Consider the following 19,871-nt stretch of genomic DNA (forward strand, 5'->3'; position numbering starts at 1 on the left):
GTTGTTCATCCGGCTGGTGTTCGAACTGCAGCAGTTGTTCGTTGATTCATGTCATCAAGCAAGCGAACGAACTTTCCTGGTACTCCATCGGCGCGAAGCGCGTTGAGAAGATGGCCTCGGTGAGGAACGCGGCTTCAAAGTCCAGAAACGCTAGTTGCATTGGCTTCGAATACCGCTGACAGACAGAACACCTGATCAATCGTAGATCGGCCAGGACGAAAGCCGGCTTGCTCGTCGCGCGTTGTTTCTTCGCGATGTTTAATGAGTCGGTCCAGGATAATGCGCTCCAGTACCTTGTACATAACACGTAGCAAAGAGATTCCTCGATAGTTCCTTGGGTCCGTGACGGATAACTTTTTGTGGAGGGGAATTATGATAGCGTGTCTCCACGAATCAGGTATCCTTTCGTTTATCCATATTGAACGGATGATCTTTGTCATCTCACGAATCCCAGACGGAGGAAGATATTTTAGCATTTCTGCGATAATCCCGTCGTCTCCACCAGATTTTCCATTCTTCATTTTCTGAATACAGGACCCCGACTCGGTCGGTGGCTCCTCGTTAACCGCATATGTCGGTCTATGAACGTGTTCGAGTTCAGGAGTTGACGGTGCTAGCAGGTTCAGCAAGGTCTCGAAGTGTTCCTTCCAAATTGGAAGGGTTGCTTCACCGACAGCTACCCCATTAGCAGTGTTGAGGACATGGGAACATCTTTTCATTTTGCCGCTATACTGCTTAAGTAGAGCGTAGGCTTTCCGCGGGTTCCTGTCCTCCCACGCCTTCTCAAACTCCATCGCTCTTGACGTCCACTCGTTACCGCGGTTTTGTTGCAGTTGACGACGCAGCTTCCTTCTAAGACGCTTTTCCTGGTTGAAGTCACCAGCGCTGCGCGCGACAAATACAGAATTGTATGTGGATATTGTTTCCACAGACGCAAAGGCAAACTTCTTCCGCGGCAATAGAACCGGGAGCGTTTCCCTTGCAGCGTTCTGGATGCACTTTGTGAAGGAATCCGCATCGCTAAGCTTCTTCTTGGTCCGTACTCCATGAATAGACACACGTTGGCGGAATTTTCTTCTGCATTCATCGTCTTTCAGACCTGCCATATCGATTTTCGGTTGAAGAGGAACTCCTCGGTTTCTCTTGTGGAACCGTATCTTGAAGCTGAGAAGAACTGGACGGTGGTCAGAGTCGAACGCAATGTCTCAAAAGCTCTAGATTTTCGGATATCTGACCTAGGAATGTTCCTCGCCAGAACGTAGTCGAGCTGAAGTTTAAGAGTCCTCATCTTCCGCTTGCGCTGCTCTTCAGGCTTAAAAGGGTTGACCCCTGCCACGTGAGCTGATGGCGTCGATGATTCCTCTTAAACGTGGAAGCGATGATGAGACCCGTCTGTTCGCACAAGTCGACCAGACGGTCACCGTTGTCCGACGTGCGCTCTGCTGCATAGTACCATTTTCCTAGCACATCGGATTACTGTTCGAGTCCCATCTTCGCATTTGCGTCGATTCCGACAATGACCACCTGCTGGCTTGGTATTTTAGACATGAACGCATTGAGTTCATCATAGAAAGCGTCCTTACTGTTGTCCTCAGCGGTTTCCGTAGGTGCGTGAGCACTTACGATCCAGAGTTTACGTCCTCTGTGATCCCGCAGTCGTAGAAAGGCGCATCTAGACGACGTTGAGCCAAATTCCTCCACCAGGTTCTTGTATCGCGCAGCCACCTACTTTGTTCTCATCAGCATCGCCGCAGTATATGGTGTAATTTTCGATGCTGATGACGGGCCGATCTCTCATGCGTGTTTCCTGCAGTGCAGCAAAAGGCACACAGAGATATCGCAGATGTCTGGATAGAGCGGCTTGTTGGAGTTCACTCGATAGTGTTCGGTAGTTCAGCGTGACGAAACGAATGGTTGTTGCCAAAGAATCAATGCTCCCTTCAGGCAGTTGACCTTTCAGGTTACGGCTTTAGCGGTGTGCTGGACGACAGCACCTTTTTGCAATGTATGGGAAGCTTTCACCATATAACAGTGCAGGTTAAATAGCTCGTATGTTCCTAATGCGTACACTCGAACGCTTGATTGCGTTTAGTTAAAGCAGGGCCACCACGTGCAGGTGGCAATCAGACTCGTATACGCGGCCCCAGCTGTGGGTTATTTCAGCAAAGAATGATGATGTTCCCTAAAACAATGCTAAGCTAACGCATACCATGAAACGGAGACCATTCGAAAAAGCGTAGAAGTCATAATACAGAATACACATTTGGGAGTAATTTACATCAGTAAGATTATAAAGAAATAGAAGCTAAGGAAAGATGCAAGGACCTCCTCTTATGGCTTGACGAATGAAGGAAATGTCTGTGTAGACTCATTGAACTGCAAGCGTTGTCAACGTTATAGCCTTGGTACCTATGATGCTCCTGATGCCCCAGATCTGGCAGCGAGCCGGTGCGCCGCCACACGACCTCTTGCACAGCCCTGTATTTCTGTATTACGTTGGGTAATAAGTTCGTAGAGATTTATATTATACTATATCTTATTATAGTTTGCAGCCCTTTTTAAGATGTTTATATTGTTTGAAAGAGGTTTTTTTTTTCTACAAAAGTGTGACAATTGTCTTTTGAATAGTTTAATTTTTTGGAATCATTTTTCAGCTTCAGAAATGGATTATACAGGAAATAGAAATCAGCACTTTCAATACCTTCTTTTCTTCGCTTTTCATCGAGATTGAAAAGATACCACAGCAAGAGGAGAGCATAATTAGTCGGCGCAAAGTCCGGAGAGTACGCCAGCTGCTGAAGAACCTCCCACTCGAAATCTTGGAGCCCGGTTTTGACAAATTAAGCAACCTGGGCCCTGGTGTTGTTAAGCATGATGATCTGGCCTTGTCGATCGCCTTTTTTCAGTCGAATAGACTCATTTACATTTACGATGCAGGCGGGTAGTTAAGAGTTCTTGTCGACCATTGTTTTTCGCAAGCATTTCCCAGTTCAGTAGGACTTATCAGCGCCTTCAGACGACTCTCCTTGTGGAATCCGGAAGATATTCCGATGCGAGAAGCGTCGTCGAGGTCAAACTCGCCGTTTTTCAGATCCACAAAACATTTTTGTGCAATAGACACCCCTATGACGCCTTCTCCGTGCACGACACAAATGTTCCGAGCTACTGCGGCAGCTTTTTGATGAAAAGCGAAAAAAGTGAGTACCGAAAGTGGTGATTTCTGCCTTTTGGATATTCCATTTCTAAGGCTGGAGGAAATAAAGAATTGAATATTCAAAAGAACAATTGTCACAGTTTTGTACAGCAAAAAGAGCTCTTTCAAATAACATGAGCTTCACTAAAAAGCAAGCAAAATATTACAAAATAAAATATAATATAAATCTCTACGAAACTATTCCCCCACTTGGTCGATTTGATTGCTGCTCGAGCGGGCCCCAGTAATTTTTCCATTTGTCCCGATCGCGTGCCAGAGTCGTCCAGTGGTTCTTCCTTTCGCGTGGAACACGAAGTGCATCATAATTTTCTTTGAAGGACTTCGTGAAGAAATCTGACCATCGGGTCGGCGGTCTTCCTGTAGTGCGCTTAATATCTTACTTATGTAGTATACACCTTAACAAATTCCTGCAAATCTTTTCGGCTAAGCTTTTGAAAGCGTCGCATCCTCTCTCGATGACCTGCGTGTGGCTTTATATACACTACGATATGATGATAGAACTGTCGCATTGAAGTTTATGCTTACATGTGTAGTATCATAGATCAGCAAAAAAGTTAGGAATCTGTGATCATTCGAAACGTCGACCACAAGTTCCACAAATCGTTATGAAATAAAGCAATCCACGATGTGGGGATTCACCCCGTGCTCCTTCCCAGAAGCCAGTACGTTGTGCATTCGCCTTTACCCTGAAAGAGAGCAGTTTTATGCAATTTCAACTAATACCGCTACCTCAAATTTCCGCAACCTTGTCAAATCGCATCCTTACGAAGGACCACCGAAATAATATAAATTACGCCTAACAAATAATTCAAACCTTCACTTGCACCGTTCCTCGAAGTTGTGTCTGGTACTCTGGATAGTACTTTTCAATCATTTCGTGTGAACATTGTGACATCTGTATCTTTTCAGGCTCTCCCGTTGATTCCATTCTTGACGCCATATTTACCTTGGTTTGAAGTTGTTCGAGATGTTCACATGTAGTGTATTCTTGTCATGTTCCATCCCGAAAACCTACAGTGTCGCCGAAGAGACAATATCTAGGAGCTGTCAGTCCAACAACACCAGCTGCTACAGTTCCAGTGTGAAATCCGAGGCGAATACGAAGGCGAACGTTTTTACGGTGTGGAATTTCATAAGTTTTCAGTAGCTGTAATTTTCTTTGCTAATGTTTCAACTGATGAATCCACAACGATCTGTTTGATCCGAAGAAATTATTATCGAACTGTATTCGGTCAGAATTCTTTGGTTGCTAGATTAAATATAACATCATATCATGAGTAATGCGCTTTTCTTAAGTGCGTGAATGGAAGTATTTTTGTAATGGAGAAGCGAATTTTGTCAGAAGAGATCGTAATTGTACCAAAAAAAGATGGAAAAACTTGTACACAATAAAGAACCAGTACCTCAAGTTATTATTACGCCACCACTTTCTAGCTATCATTTTTGGTTCTACATTAAACTTGTTCGAAGCGTAACTAAGATGAATGGTTTCAGCGTTTTTTCTTCCAACGTTATGAATTGTGGTGTTTCCTATGCTTCGTGAAACGTTCTATACCGAACGGCTGAAGTACGCCAATATCTATCTGATTTGACAGCCATGCGACAGCTCCATAACAAAGCCAAGTATAGTCATCTATTTCAATTGAAATCACTCTCTCATTTTTATTGATTTCTTGAAGGATAGGCTCCAACACGACCTGCTCACATCCAAACTCTTTCGTAACCATCGAAAAGTCTACAATCGGTTTTATGGTGCGAAATTGTGTGGACTTCTTGCGATCACAAGATTTTGGAATTTTGCACCTTCACTCAGAGTCAAGCATTTTCATTTGACACGACCCTTCGAATACAACCCACCCAACCTTCTTCTCCTTTCTTTCTTTCTTGTTCTCCTCCTTCTCCTCCAACGCCCCTGTGACAGTTCTTGGCTGCTGGCAATTCAATTTATTTCAGATTTCAAGTGTTTCGAAAAAGAAGAATCGAAAATTAGCCGAGGAACAAATGGCAAATAGAAAATAGGTAGCTAACTAATAGAAGCGAAGAAACATCAAAAAGAAGGAGTCAATTAGCTGAAAAGTTTTCAAGATTTTGGTATTAGAATGTTATAAATTTTAGTCTGTCCTATTTTTATTTTCAAATCTATTAAATATCTTTAAATACTGATTAGAGGGCAAAATACAACGAAAAAAAGAGTTAGGTGCATAGGTCGAATTAGAGAGAACGTCGAAATAAAAACACGAGAAAATCAACATTTTGTTCCTAAAATATGACAATGGAAAGACGCGGGTTCAACACCCCGCTGAGTAAAATTTTTGCTTAACAGTTAGAAATTTGAAACCACTTCTAAAAGATGAAGGATTATAGGTAGTTTTCATCAGCTTAAAAAGCGGTTTTAATGGAATTTAATGGCCAAACAGCTCAGATTCTGTGCATATTGTAAAGTCTATGAGATCGGTAATAACATCGTCATAAGAAGACTAAAAGAAAAACTTTAGATAGTTTTCCATAGAAGAGGGTTTGTCCTACAAAACAGTTATGTCGCTGTTTTTTCCACCTCCTAGCCTTTTCGAAACTTTGATGGGACAAAGATGGAAAGAATGGCATCTTCCCCATCTTTGTCCCATCAAAAATTTGGAAAAACTGCGAAGCTCAGGAAATTGATTGAAATAGCATCTGATAGAGAAAATCTTCGACTACAAAATACGGGAAGATATTTTTCTTCGCGAAAAGTTACTGTGAGTTATTTAATTTTATTTTTCAAGATTACACACTTTTTGGCGCGCGAGCGAAAATTGGGATTTTGGCACGTTTTCCCATTCGTGAAAAATGGGGCGACGTTTTAGAAATATAAAAAAAATATATATATAAAAAAATAAAATATATATATAAAATATATATATATAAAAATATAGAAAAATATATTTGGATAGGGGGACTAAGGAAACTCATAAGTGTAAAATTCCTCCTTTCCATCTGGTTTTCTCAGAATTTAGATGTGACAAAGATGGGAAGAATGACACTTTCCCCTTCTTTTTTTCCATCAAAAATTTGAAAAAAACGGCGAAGTCAGGAAGCAAAAATTGAGATTTTGGCAAGTTTTACCATTCCAGAAAAAATAAGATAACATTTTCAAAAATAACACATATATTAGTAGAGAGGGAATAGGGGAACCCCTGTGTGCAAAATTTCTCCTTACCACGTAAAATTTAGATGGGACAAATGCAAAAAAAGTCGAAAAATTTTAAATTTTGTCCCATCAAAATTCCAAAAGGTTTGCTATAAAACAAAATAAATAAATAAAAAGCAAATATAATAAAGTTCCCGTTGTGTCGAAGTTATTCGCGGTCTTCCAGACCAAACAAAATGTGAGCTTTTTTGGTCACGAAGTTCCAATAAATCCACCTTTAAATTGCTCTAAACTACGTATAATTAAATTGTTCATGTTTTAGAATTTGTTTCGAATTTCTAACCTTTTTCAAAAATTTTACTCAGCCGGGTGTCGGAACCGGAGTCGTCACATTGTTATACTGTAAACACGTTATACATTTTCAAAACAAAATGTTTGGGCTTTCTTACTGTCCTGCTCTTGAAACTTAGTATAATATCTTGTAATTTATGTATGTAATCATTAATTGTTTTTGTAATATCTTACAATGAATGTAATTGTCTAATACTACGTAATATTTTGTCCTGGTTATCGTGTTATACTTCATTTACTACTGCCCACCGCATACTCGCTTGACCATTCAACTTTCTCCCCTTGCGACCCCTGATGGAAAAATCAAACAAAACACGCTTGACAATGCCTTCACTTCCTCACATTTGAGTGTGTGTGTAACCGTACTGCACTTAGAGTCGGAAGGCGTAACTGATCGTGGTTCAAATTGCACCTTTGGTGATTACCAGAAATACAGAACCGGAACGTAGCACTGCGCTCACGATTTTTTCTGCAGTGTGTGGTTTTCAATGTACCTCCATCATGTCCAGTGCTGTGTCAGCTATATGCATGATATGCTTAGTACCGTTTTCTTCCGGAATTCCAGACACGACCATGTAAGCGTCGCCTATAGTTTCCACCTGAAGCACGACTATTAAGATGCCAAGAAATCTTTGCGCTTAGCAAAGGGATCATTGGATTGGTAATGGACGATTTTTGAAGAGTTCCTTATCGTTTCTTGTCTAATAGAAATCCTTCTTAAGATCGAATTCCGAATGCTTACCTTGTAAGCCTGGTTTTTGTTGATTACATCGTCGAACTTACTGTAGATAGCGTTGAGCATGCTAACAACTTCCAATGGGGTGGACGAAGAGCATATTGTGGTAAATCCCACAATGTCACTTAAACAACCTAATTGACAAAATGATGCAATTGTAATGTGATAGTATGATCAGCTACAAAGGTACTAAAGGATTAATGTCTCAATCTGAAAGATAAAAACTTCATGCTATATAATAACGGGTCTATTCTATCACGTGTGTGTGTGTGTGTGTGTGTGTGTGTGCGTGCGTGTGCGTGTGTGTGTGTGTGTGTGCGCGTTTGCGTGTGTGTGTGTGCGTGTGTGCGTGTGTGTGTGTGTGTGTGTCCACCAGCGTCGGATTGGCGCGCCGGCGCCAGACATCCATGAAATGGGGTGCGACAGCTCCAATGATGTTTGATCGGCGCGCCGACGCCAGATAGCTATAATGTGGGGTGCGAGGGGGAAGTCAGGAGGAACACTCATACTTCGACTAATGCTTTCAAATTGTATCTATATTATTTTGGTATCGAAGGAGTGTTTGAAGCTGATGGTAGAATATTCTCCAAATTTGGAATTGACGCATTTGGAAGGAAAACTCTATCTTTCGCTCTAATTTATAATAAAAAAAGAGAAGGAAAGCGTTGTTTAAAAGAACACAAATCTAATTTTAAAGAAAACGCCACTACTATTAACTTTCATTGTTCAGTGAAAGGGAGCGAAGCTAAAACCACTGAAAGTCTGAAGTCCGGCTTTAGCCGGACATTCAGACTGGCATTATTGATAACGAACAATCAGAAAGAAAATTTCAATTGTTACCTGAACATGACTGTAGCAGACTGGAAGGTTTTCGGTGGTACGGGTCGGCCAAGTTTAAGTTCGTTGGCCACATAGCTGAATGAAAAGCTTGACTCATTCTCTTTGGGAAATAAACAGAAAACGCTAATGAGGACATTCGCAAAAATGCATTATTTGAAATAAGACTTAGGCAGTAGCATTCTAAGTAAAATAGGTGAATAAAAGTCGCTGCGGCCGTTGTGGCCGACTCAAACATCACAACCTTTGTAGGTGCAGGTTAATGTATGAGTACAAGTGGAGCAGCAGTAAGCGATTGATTTTGGACAGGAACGAAAACAACATCATCACGTAATCATGTCTTCTCATTTCTTGTCTCTCCTATTTCACATTCAACTGCCGACAAATTTCAGGTAAAAACTTGTGCTGCCTGTTGGAGTGTGTTTTTAGTTTGGGAGGTATAGGGGGTCAAAACGACATACAGCACGTGCGGAATTGCGTACGCGGCTTTTCTCAAGGCACTTCGGTGGAGCGTAGTGGCTAGGAGTGTGGTGAAACCTTTGTTGGCATCACTTACTGCTGCAGTTTGCGACGGTCCTAACACGGTTACAACTGCTGCCCGCACCGCGCCGCTTCGAGCGCGTACGCGCATGCATCGCAACTACACTCGTGATTCACGTCGCTTTTATTCGACTATAACTCATGAATCGGCATCGGAATGAGGATACATTCGAAACTACGAAATCTTGTTGAATCTGTGAGTGGTTTGAATTCACAGCTAATAATCACTAGCAATAAATCAAAAACCATATAGAGGAATTCGCCTACTGCAACTTCTTTGAATGTGCTTAGCGCCTTAATTCAAAAAACAACAGTAGAAAATTTTACCTTGGAAGGAGTTGGCTAAGCAGTTTATCCGCTCTTGCATTTGCATCTTCAAGCATACCAGTTCTTTCTTGCACGATTTTCTCAAGGTTATTGGCATACTAGAACAAATTTAAATTTATATGGTCTCTAAGTTACTAATTCTTGAAAATGAACTTTTGAAAAATTATTGTTGATATTATTGTTGATATAGAAACTTACCTGTTCCATCATCCGCATCATTTGGTCGACTAGGGAACCTTTCCTGTAAATCAATGTCCTGTTAGACTATTCCTCATCACCAAACATGTATGTATAAGTTCAAATGTATCTGTAAAATTATAAGCAATTGTACATGAGATAACTATCGTTTTCAAGGAATAGTAAGGCGGTTAGCAAAGAATAGCGAATAATTGTGAATGCTTGACAATGCGGAGATCGGGAGTGGATATTTCTATTTTTGTTGGGTTTTTGTGGGGTTACTCTGGGCTCCGAAAGTTTTCTGGTGGGGAATACTTCGTTTGTCTGTCGCAAAATAATCCTCAGTATGTTATAATCTGATAACTTTTAGGAGTGCGAAGATGCTTGCTCCCACTGCCACTGCAGCCAGATTGCCGCTAGCAGTCTCAGGCTTGCCAGTATCCCTCTCCTCTCCTAGCACCTCCCTCTGCTTGCACAAACTAAGAGCAAACGTTGGTTTTCAAAACCAATTTTTCAAAGGCAGTCGATTTCTATATAGAAGTAGCCCTAAAGTTCTGGAATGCTTGAGATATCAAGATAGTCCGTAAAATTTTCTTTTAGAGATTAAATGCTTACACTTTCAAATAGCTTTCGGTATTCAGACGCACTCTTCTGATTGATGGTCGAACTTCTGGATTTTCATTCCAGCAGTCCAACAAGAGCGCAATGAGATCCGGATGGATTTCGTTCTTGTCCTGGATTGAAGGATGGTACGTCTTCTGACCATTCCGCACATATTCAATAAGCTCTCAAAGATCAGACATCGCCAGAGGTCGGTGGTATCAATTATCGAAAAGTAATTCTTACCGTCAATGTTGGTGGCGTGGGGGAACGGTAAAGAGCGAAAAAGGATTTCATACATTACCATGCCGAAAGAGTAGATGTCTCCCATTTGGCGACGGGTTTGTGATTGTTTGATCCATGTCTAAAATCTCTGATCATTTGGATAAGATATGGATTTTCGCTTCTTCCTGTGTCGGTGGATCGCACAAGCAGTTGCACAGAGAAAGCGTGCAGTTTACCATGAGCACTGTGACAGCCACTTCCCTTAATATGTGTAGGCGGTCATTGTGCATACGGTAATTCCATTAGTTCGCACCTATTGATACACGTGTTATCGAAGGGAATGGTGCGGAGCGGTATAGCGACAGGAGGGGGAGGCGGTCTCATGACTGCTATTGGATAGCGCTGCTGATTTCGCGTGTTTAAAGGCATCACCCCACAAATCTGAGGTGGTGCAGATTTCAAGTGGAGTATTCTTATAAGGGATAGTAAATTATGGAGAGGAGGGTGATTCCGTCCATTTCTTCCTAATTGCCGTAAAAGACGACCCGGAAGATGCGGCGCCGCACAAGGCTGGCGCGCTTCAGTCGAACTCCTTGAAGAAGATAGTGCGCCAGAACGCCCTAAGCCGTGTCTTCCGGCCCGTTTTTTACGGCAATTGGGAAGAAATGGACGGAATCACACCCCTCTCCATAATCTACTATCCCGTATACAAATACTCCACCTGAAATCCGTACCACCTCAGATTCGTGGAGTGATGCCTTTAATATCCATCAAAATCAGTTGTGCCGAGCAGATGTAATGTACCGCCTACTCTTTCTACACTATTTCCTACATATAAGTAAAGGAAATTAATGATGCGTGGAAGATAAACTGTACTTGATCTGTTCCCCGCAGCCGGTTCACCTCTCGATTCTTCAACATCTCGGGTGGTTGGTATAGAATACCTGCATTTCATCAAGATAACTAACTGAGGTACTTTCTTCTTAACAAAATGAGTCATTAGAGCTGAAGGTCGCATTCGTTGCTCCTCAGGAAGATTCATTTGTGAAAATTGATCTGCCTAGAACTACTTATAGGCTGTCCGCACTTGTCTTTTGCAGCGACCCACTCTTCCCATCGTCGTCTCCGTCCTTGAGAACTTCCGTTGAAATCAATCCTTGTTTCTCCCAACGTTCCAATGGATTTGCGATGCCTGTAGATAACTTTTTGTATTCAACGCAAAACCATTTCGCCGTGGTATCCTACCGTAATCCGTTAGTTTTATCATCCAGTTCCTGTCAATCAGACATGCCCATGGTGTAAGCGATCCATGGTAACCTATTGGAGAGGAATGGAGATATTCTAGTCCCTAAACTTACGAACCTAGTACCAACAGCTTGTATTTTTGTGGATGGTAGCGCTGAAACTGCTTTTTTCATGATATTCGGATTGCTCCTTACCAATGTAATGTCTCTAATGAAAGCACCATGAAATTTCGCATCCAACACCATATCCTTGTTGTAGATTATATCCTGAACATTATTCTCTTGCAATGATGGAATTTTTAGATAAATTGTAACCCCTCATATTTGCTAAGTTTGAGTAGCAACAAGTTTTGTTAGGTAGATTTGTAGGAAGGGCAGCCGTATTTGCGATCGTACCTGAACAGTACCACGAGAGCAGAACTTCCACAACAGCACCATCTCCTCTTTTTCATTGAACGACATGCCAAGGAACGGATTAAGGTTGTCGTGAATAGCTTGTTTCATCTAAAAACCACTCCTTTGTTCTTGTGCTCAGCTAATTTAATTAACATTACCAGTGTGAGCAATTGCATATCGTCCCTCTTAAAGCTGATCGGACGACGCTGTGGATAGACGTGGAATGAGGCGTGTGTATTCGTTCCAAGAACTGCGTGATGTTTAGCAAACGTTGACTGGTTGGACAGCTTTGTCCTAGTTGAACCGAGTGATAGCTAAAACCAAGAAACTATTATTTTCTAAGATGGTAAATGAGATATATGATTAATCTCAATAAGTTCTTTTTCGAAAGTGTTGACTAATCGCAACAAAATTCATCGAACTTCGCTGCAAAATTATTCCGGAGTTGTCGTATCTAGCAAGAGAAGGTGAAACCCTCAAAAATCGCAGTTTTTATTGCTTAGCTTACCATTGAACGAACTTCATCTTCGTTCACAACTCTGAAATCATCGCGGTAAATCCTCCAGGGTGTTTTGGCTAGTGCACGATTTTCGCTGAAAAGCAGTAATGTTCTAGCCCTTATTGGTCCTATTCCTGAGTAAAGAAAAATGAATAGAAAAACTGGACGTGCCAAATGCGCATGGTTATCAGTGCAGCGATGATGGCCAGTACTAGAAACAGTATCAATGATCCAGCGACAATTATCATTGTGTAGTCACACCGTTCGTTTCGGTATCCGCAAGCGGGTTCTTGTTTAGGAAGCGTTCCGTCCGGAGAAGGCCAGAATCCAGTCATAACGTCCGTAATTTGCTAGAACGCGATGGAATCAGTTTTATTTTCCATTTTTCTGTAAAAAGGAAACGAAATGACTTATACCAGGTCAAAACATCCAGTTTTCGTCTTCAGACCGTCACATTTCTCTATTAATTTTGGCTCAATTTCATTGATTTTCTTCACGGTGTCGCTATTAGCAGAGACATAAAATGCTGAAAAGTAACAGTACCAACGATCAGCTTCCTGCGCAGTGTGGTTTTTACAGTCTTGGTGGTTCTAACAACCGCAGCGTCTATCGAAATTTATTCTTCCAACAAGAAGGGGATCAATACCTCTCAGACAGCTCAGTTTTGGAAGGACCGTTAAGGAGCAAGAAAGTAACCAATTCGGATCAACTGGAGAAGGAACTTGAGAAAAGTTTTTACGATCTTGATTCTGCATATTTCCATGCGCACTGTTGGATCTGTGAAGAGGTTGTTTTACGCTTCTATCAAAGTCAGTGAAAGTAAAGGATAAAGGATAAAGTGCATGGCGTTGATCAATCCTTATGGAGATGCGCATTCGACTTCAACTCAAACTTCGTTTGAGGTTTATGAATGCGCGTGCAGCCTTACAATGACTTACAGACGCTAGCCTATGTTCCAATTCACTGTTTTATCCTTCCAGACAAGCCTGATACCCGGAATGATGAAAGGCTTGGTTTGCGGATTCGAACCTCCGATCGATTGTAGCCACTGCGGAACCTCTCACCTACACCGCCCCTCTAATGGAGGTTATTTCGAGAAATTGTTGTAAAAATTGATTGTTATGATATGTTGTTGACTAAATAACCTTTTATCCGTATTGATGCTTCTATAAAGAAAATTCAGTCTCATCTCTCGCGCCTGTGCTTTCCGCTTCTCTACAAGTGTTGCAGAATTAGATTTCTAGACTCACTTGCGTAAATTGGTGCGCGTTCAGCGATATCGTCCATCATAACAGTTCCGGAACTAACACCAGCTGCCGACACGAGCCCTGAACGAGTACTATACTTTTCAAAGTCAGAGCGAATTTTAGGCTCATCAGATTTGGAGTTAGTTGATTGTTTATTTGTTTGAAAATTTAGTGAATGCCCACTGCAGACGCGTGCGGACATATTGCGGTCTACTTGAGATCAGCAAGAAAAAGCACATCTGTGTAACTATGCCTCTCAGGTGGCCCACATTTTCTCCATCGCGGGTCTATTCTTGGCTAGAAAATCATGCTAGAACCTCAGGAACTATTCAACAGCACTTTCCTTCGTGGATATGTATCTTGCAGCACGATTTCACTTCACAAAGTTGACATAGGTTTCCACGTAAGCTTTGTTCAGCTGATTGCTTGGTTGCAGAGGTATTTTGTTTTTATAACAATACACTCTTTCGAATTACGCAAAGCAACGACTTCAGTTTAATTCCACACATTTGGCTCCAATCGGTAGAAGTTTAGGACTTACGAGTTGAGGAATTGCTTTATGCAGAAGGCTGCAAAGCTGTAACTACATAGCCATTTTGGGAGGGCGTTATTAATTCTTATTAATGCAATGCAGATCGAATGAAACTTCATTGTTCTTTGAATACATATATTCGTAATATGGCTCGGGATTTCATACCCCACTGAAGTTTGAATAATAACAGAGAAAGAAATCCAAGAAATCTTTCTCAGAACTTACATTTTTAGACCCACGCTTCCATAGACTGTGGAGAGAGCCTAGGACCTTCCCATAGAATTTACCTGAGAAAGTAATGCGTCGCATTTGATTCCAGACGAACCGTCCATCCTGGTAGATGCTCTCGTTTCCAGTCAAATTCATTGCAGCTCGAACGGCAATCGCATACAATCGCAATGCGTCGTATAAATGTATGTAACCATAGATGTTCTTCTGGAATTTTCAGAAGTCAGAAGGGAGGGTATTTTTCCGGAGGATTGAATTATAAGACTGTACTCTAAGATGGTTAAAGTGATAGTTTTACTTTTGTGCCTAATAAAATGCCACTGCTAGCCAATAGAGAAAATGTTGGATATGAATTGGAAGGAGATTGTTGCATTTCTTCAATTTAGAATTGGAAGTCGCGCAGATTGTTGCACATTTACACTATTTTTGGTCTAGACGATAACACATGAGAACTCGACGAGATATGAATTGACTACCATTAAAAACAAGTGTTCTTCCCTTACAAAAAATCTGCATGAGAATTCTAGCTACCGAGACAGCTGCGGCCAGAGCCACACATAGAAATGCATCCATGAACAGAATGATTTGAGCGATGCATTAAAAGCAGCGTATCGAGATTTTGACGTAGTGTTGAACCCACGTATAGTTCGGGTAGTAGAGTGCTGAACACAGCCTAGTTACATCCCCTGATAAAAAACGGCGTGCAAGACGTCGTTTTTTTTACGAATATTTCAGTTGCAACGCGCCACCTTGTGAACGTGTCGCGTTCACGAGTGAGTGTTCGAAGATCAATGAGATCTCCTCACCATTTGCCCATTCAGGTACAGGCAATGAATAGGGTGCTTAGGGAACCGGAACGTCTACATACAATCTACTATCCGAACTCTACGCTTCTGTTGTGGGTTCAACACTAAGTCAAAATTGTGATACATTCCCTTTAAGGTTCACTGTGTTAGCAATTTAGTGGAGAAGGATGTTCGAGTGCTGGAACTTCATGTGATTCTAGTTGTCTTACCAAATCCAGATCGTCAACAGTCATTCCATTTGCCTCCACACGTTCACGAAATGGTGTCACCAATGTGTCATCGAATCCGCTCACATCGTCAATCTAGGTCGGACGTGTTGTAATGGAAGGTTGTATGAAGCAAGATATCTTTTCCACTGGCGGGTATGATTCGAAATGTAGTTTGCAAACACTACAACAACAACGAAAACGCAAAATGGCGTTAATAAATATGAGGAATAAAATATGGGAATCGGAGACATTAATTGCCGCCTAAGCATAAATTTACACAACGAGTCAACACTTCACATCCATACGATTGCGGCGGGGAACGGTCAAGAGGTACCCGTATGATGTGCCGCCGCGTATCCAGGAGGCTAATGAGCGTCGTTAATTGCACTGCGCGTCTCCTGATACCGTCATAATCGCTACAGTAGCCTGACTGCTCCTCTTGTGCTACGTCTTCAAGATGCCCCGCCCACGCCTCCCTCCCCTCCCACTTCGCCGCGTCTACCGCTCTTACGACGATTTTTTGTCGCCGCCCCTACAGCTCTTATGATGCGCTTTTAAAATCGAATGGAAAGGAAAGAACATGATATTAGATGTTGTTCGAAGGTCTACATAAAGTGTGCTTGCAAGTTAATATAAAAGAAGGAAAGAATGAAATAGATTTGTATAAGTGATGTGCCATTTAGAAATGCGAGTGAAAATGAAATTATCCTTTCTCGACTTGTTAGGTGGGAAACACTCATTCATCTCTGGGAATGCAAGAGATGTTTCAAAAAATGTCCTACTGATCGGTGTTATGCTATCATCTTTACTTTTTTCTTCGCTTTCTAAGGATTTCTTTTTGCTCATCTAGCTGGGTAAGTCTAGACGTCCAACGATCAACGAGGCGCGAATAATGCCTCACAGACATACACTGTACCTAAAGGTATATCTCGAAGATACAAAGGTCTCTGTTCGCCACTAATATACCTAACCTGTCATATCGATTTTATACAGAGAAAAGATAGAAATGAAGCGATAAAACGCTGTTGAAAGAAGTTTGAAGAACCATACAATTTCAAATTTCTATTATATAAAACTGTATAAAACGTACAAGCATGTATTTAAATATTTGGCATGTGCTGTATATAAACATTATATCTATGTAAAATTTTGAAAAGGTAAAATGTAGAAAGGGGTTTAAAGAATGTATACAAAGTAATAAGCGCATAAATTTACTGTTATTATAGCTGCTGCAGTTGAAGCTGAACACGAATTCGCTGAATGGCATCGTGACAAACAAATACTTATGCACTGCTAGTTTATATCGAAGACATAGGGTATGAAATGTGTTAAATTATGAGATGTGTGGAAGTATATGCATGTTATTCTTTTCCCTGGAGCATCTTTTTGAGATAATTTTTACTTATGTAAAGTTACATTGGATAGAAGGATCTACTTCTTCTCTTTTATTCCCAATAATATGCGCTTAGTTTACTATATCCGTACATCAGAATTCGCTGCGGCAATTCGTTCTTCACTCCCTCTCCAAAATTCGCACTATCTACCGCTTCGTCGCGGCGCGAACGTCGCGCGCGGCGTTGATCAGAGAGCAATAGGTAGGCGGGGTGTAGGTGATCTCAGGCGGTCGTGGAGAATGTATAGCTGGTGGAGCGGCAGTCGTAATTACGCGGAGGAGCGCGGTGCTGAAGGGAGGACAGGAGCGGTCAGCCGGTTTTCACGGGTACCTCTTGTCCCGCACCCAAACTATGGCTTTACCTACACATCTCATGAACTAACCGGTTGAAAACTTCTCTGAGCGTGCCCTTATTCAATAATTGCCTAACAAACTACGTAAACTCCCAAATTTGTAATTTTGTCAATTTACCAAGATCTGCTTGAAGTAATGTTCCTGAAAGTATGGAAAACGTCTGACCATTAGAGCATTAGCAAAATGATCCTTCACGTTCTGTTGAAGTTGCCCATCCTCGCCGATCCATGGGGGCGCATCTTTAGTTTCTGTCTAAATATAACTTTTCGTACTTCTGTACCTAGAACTGATTTTGCCCTGTAATGTGGCAGATTTGCATTTATCCTATTCAGATTGTCCTCGAGGGCATCCTACTTTTACTTTATTTTTAATTTCTAACGATGGTCCTTTATGGCTAATCGCTCACTGGCTCTTCGCATATTGTGCTTGAAAATGTAATGACTGCATATAAATTACTATAAAAAAGGCTTGTATATAAATTACTGTGACTTGTTTGAGTATGCGACTGAAGTGCGACTTGTTTCCTCTTCATGAGCGGATGTGAATATTTCAATAGACATCAATTGTATTTGAAGGGACTCCATTATTAAAAAGGAAAAGAAGAAAGTAAAGACGAAAAAGAAAATGTTCTTTGAGAAGATATTATTTTTACGTCCTATTCTGGACTCATCATTTCACTTTTACTCATCATTTCATTTTTGCCTGAGCAGATGTGTTATCACGGTTTCGTTAAACAGACCGTATGTAATACATCTGGACGATTCTGGACGGCTTATTGTTGATCTATTAGGCTTCTTCCTAACAACTAGTCATAATACTTCGTTATACAAATTTAAGAGCGCTTTCATAGAGGTCATGCTGTAGCTTCATAATAGTCCTCTAATAATTTGAGGGCTAACTTGTATGCAATTTTTTTTTTTTTTTGGTTTTTAAAGGGGAAAAAAAATTTTTTAAAACCTAAAAAAATTTTGAATTGAAGGGAGGGGGGCGCATCCCAAGCGGATTGATTAACGCCAGAAACTTTATCCTTTATTTATCCTTTTATATTAGGTTGAGTCGAAAGTTTTCGGACAAATTGACACTATTTTTATTTAGTTGGCAATTTTCAAACGATAACTGTAAATCATTTGAAGTATGCCCCATTGGCATCGATGGTCTTCTGCCAACGTCTAGGCAGATCGTAGATGCCTTTGCTCCAGAACGCTGAGGACTGTTCCTTGAAGAACTGCTCGAGTGCCTTTTTAATGTTGTCGCGGGTTTGGAAGTCTTGACCATCCAGATGACGTTGAAGATAGGGAAAAAGGTGGTAATCCGAATGAGCCAGATCTGGGGAATACGGTAGGCGTGGTGAAATGGTCCAGAGGAACTTCTTGGTCATTTTTCCAATGTGTGACTGAGTGTTGTCGTGCTGGAAGTAGACTTCGCGCTGCTGCGGGCGTGCATTTTCGAGATTAGTCTTCAATTTCCTCAGTTGCTCAACGTAGACGTCTGCGGTCACTGTACATCCCTAAGCGAGCAGTTCCCAGTATTCAACGTCGTGTACGCTCCACCAGATGCAGAGCATAGCGTTTTTGGCGTGTACGTTGAGTTTAGGGACGTCTTCTGCATCCGTACCTTTGTCAACCCATTGGGCACGCCGGTGAATGTTAGAATAGGAAATCCACTTCTCATCTCCGGTGACTAGATGCTCAAGCCACGCGTGGGTGCGCTTGAGCGTGAGGAGAGAAAGTGCCGTATCAGCACGGCATTCCATCTCATACTGCGTCAGAGCATATGGTACCCATCGACCTAGTTTTCGCACCTTACCGATTGACTTCAATCCGCGAACGACTGTGGTTTGACTCACCCCAAGAGCGACTGCCAGTTCGCGAGTGGTTTGATACGGGTCGGCTTCCTCCTGTCTCTGCAGCAAGTCCAAATCCAACTCCATCGGGCGTCCCGAACGGTCTTACTCTTCGATGGAATAGTCGCCCGACGCGAACTTCGAGTGCCACTTGTAGACTGTACTTCTAGCGGGGGCGTGCTCCTCGTAAAGTTCCTTCAGACGTCTATCTATATCCACAGGTTCTTGGCCAGATAGATGGAGAAAGATTATGACGTTGCGGAGATGAAGTGACGACGGCTTGAAATTGCACGACACGCTGGCAGGAAAGGAACTAGCTCAGTGTAATTGTTAGCCTACACTTTGAAGAGAATTTTATACTCTATCAAACGGTAGCTAACACATCCATTTTTGTCAGCTCTTTGCTGAGTGATGATCTCTAGAAGTCATCACTACCACATTGTCCGAGAACTTTCGACTCAACGTAATATTTGTAACATCCTCCACAACGGTTTACCGCCTCAGAGAGGCGCCTCGAAGATACGAAGCTAGCAGACGGTAATTGTTCGAATTGATGCGAGGGCAAGGATAGGAGTGTCGATCAGCATTAGATTACGAACCAAGAAGAGAAGAGAAATTCGTCTTTGCATCTGCGGAGACAAGGTTCTCGTACAACTCTGTATATGTACTCGCACTACTGGTGATTTCAACTAGTAGAAGCGTCCGGCCAGCGTCCAAAAAATGAAGAATGGAAAGTCTGGCGGAGACGTTGGAAATAGCGCAGAAATGCATAAATCTCTTTCTACTTTCGTTTCGTGGCATGACAAAGACTATGCGTTTTTTTAATAGATTTACGAAAGGAATATCTGACTCGTGGATAGGACACCTCCGCCTCATAGTGGCGTTGAGGTGACTCTGGCGTTGAACTGCGATGTACAGCAAAGGTTCGTCCTCCGGTAGGGCCTTACAAGCTGAGAAGGGGTTCGACTCATCCGACGTCCCGACTT

At 41.8% G+C, this 19,871-nt stretch overlaps 4 protein-coding genes across 5 annotated transcripts; all 4 read right to left on the reverse strand.

The window, feature by feature from the left end:
- Positions 1 to 134: 134 nt before the first annotated feature.
- On the reverse strand, positions 135 to 1,106 carry RB195_001934 (uncharacterized protein; the record flags this gene model as incomplete). Its single annotated transcript, XM_064198947.1, has 1 exon — positions 135 to 1,106. One exon carries the CDS (start codon positions 1,104 to 1,106, stop codon positions 135 to 137), a length of 972 nt encoding a protein of 323 aa, XP_064054829.1.
- On the reverse strand, positions 135 to 17,210 carry RB195_001935 (uncharacterized protein; the record flags this gene model as incomplete). 2 transcript variants are annotated; one of them, XM_064198949.1, is made up of 24 exons in its annotated part: positions 135 to 1,164; positions 1,236 to 1,312; positions 1,730 to 1,847; positions 3,854 to 3,900; positions 4,029 to 4,160; positions 4,230 to 4,361; positions 7,187 to 7,291; positions 7,435 to 7,552; positions 8,269 to 8,343; positions 9,133 to 9,230; positions 9,331 to 9,373; positions 9,925 to 10,096; positions 10,156 to 10,273; positions 11,011 to 11,078; positions 11,222 to 11,326; positions 11,380 to 11,482; positions 11,574 to 11,645; positions 11,775 to 11,882; positions 11,933 to 12,088; positions 12,283 to 12,367; positions 12,535 to 12,623; positions 12,690 to 12,799; positions 13,524 to 13,601; positions 14,378 to 14,384. In XM_064198949.1, the coding sequence occupies 24 exons, from the start codon at positions 14,382 to 14,384 to the stop codon at positions 135 to 137; spliced, it is 3,246 nt and encodes a 1,081-aa protein (XP_064054828.1). The 2 variants fall into 2 exon arrangements, with proteins under 2 accessions (XP_064054828.1, XP_064054830.1); XM_064198948.1 differs by lacking the exons at positions 135 to 1,164; positions 1,236 to 1,312; positions 1,730 to 1,847; ... (3 more) ...; positions 12,535 to 12,623; positions 12,690 to 12,799 and adding exons at positions 2,927 to 3,248; positions 11,079 to 11,190; positions 15,296 to 15,388; positions 17,160 to 17,210 and having other exon boundaries at positions 11,243 to 11,326; positions 12,283 to 12,407; positions 14,340 to 14,487.
- Positions 17,211 to 18,165: 955 nt separating this feature from the next.
- RB195_001936 (uncharacterized protein) lies at positions 18,166 to 18,420 on the reverse strand (the record flags this gene model as incomplete). The annotated part of the gene is made up of 1 exon (XM_064198950.1): positions 18,166 to 18,420. The coding sequence occupies one exon, from the start codon at positions 18,418 to 18,420 to the stop codon at positions 18,166 to 18,168; it is 255 nt and encodes an 84-aa protein (XP_064054831.1).
- Positions 18,421 to 18,549: 129 nt separating this feature from the next.
- RB195_001937 (uncharacterized protein) lies at positions 18,550 to 18,972 on the reverse strand (the record flags this gene model as incomplete). Its single annotated transcript, XM_064198951.1, has 1 exon — positions 18,550 to 18,972. The coding sequence occupies one exon, from the start codon at positions 18,970 to 18,972 to the stop codon at positions 18,550 to 18,552; it is 423 nt and encodes a 140-aa protein (XP_064054832.1).
- Between the last annotated feature and the right edge of the window lie 899 nt (positions 18,973 to 19,871).

The sequence above is a fragment of the Necator americanus genome, chromosome IV, assembly GCF_031761385.1.
Source record: "Necator americanus strain Aroian chromosome IV, whole genome shotgun sequence".
In the NCBI taxonomy this organism is placed as follows: domain Eukaryota; kingdom Metazoa; phylum Nematoda; class Chromadorea; order Rhabditida; family Ancylostomatidae; genus Necator; species Necator americanus.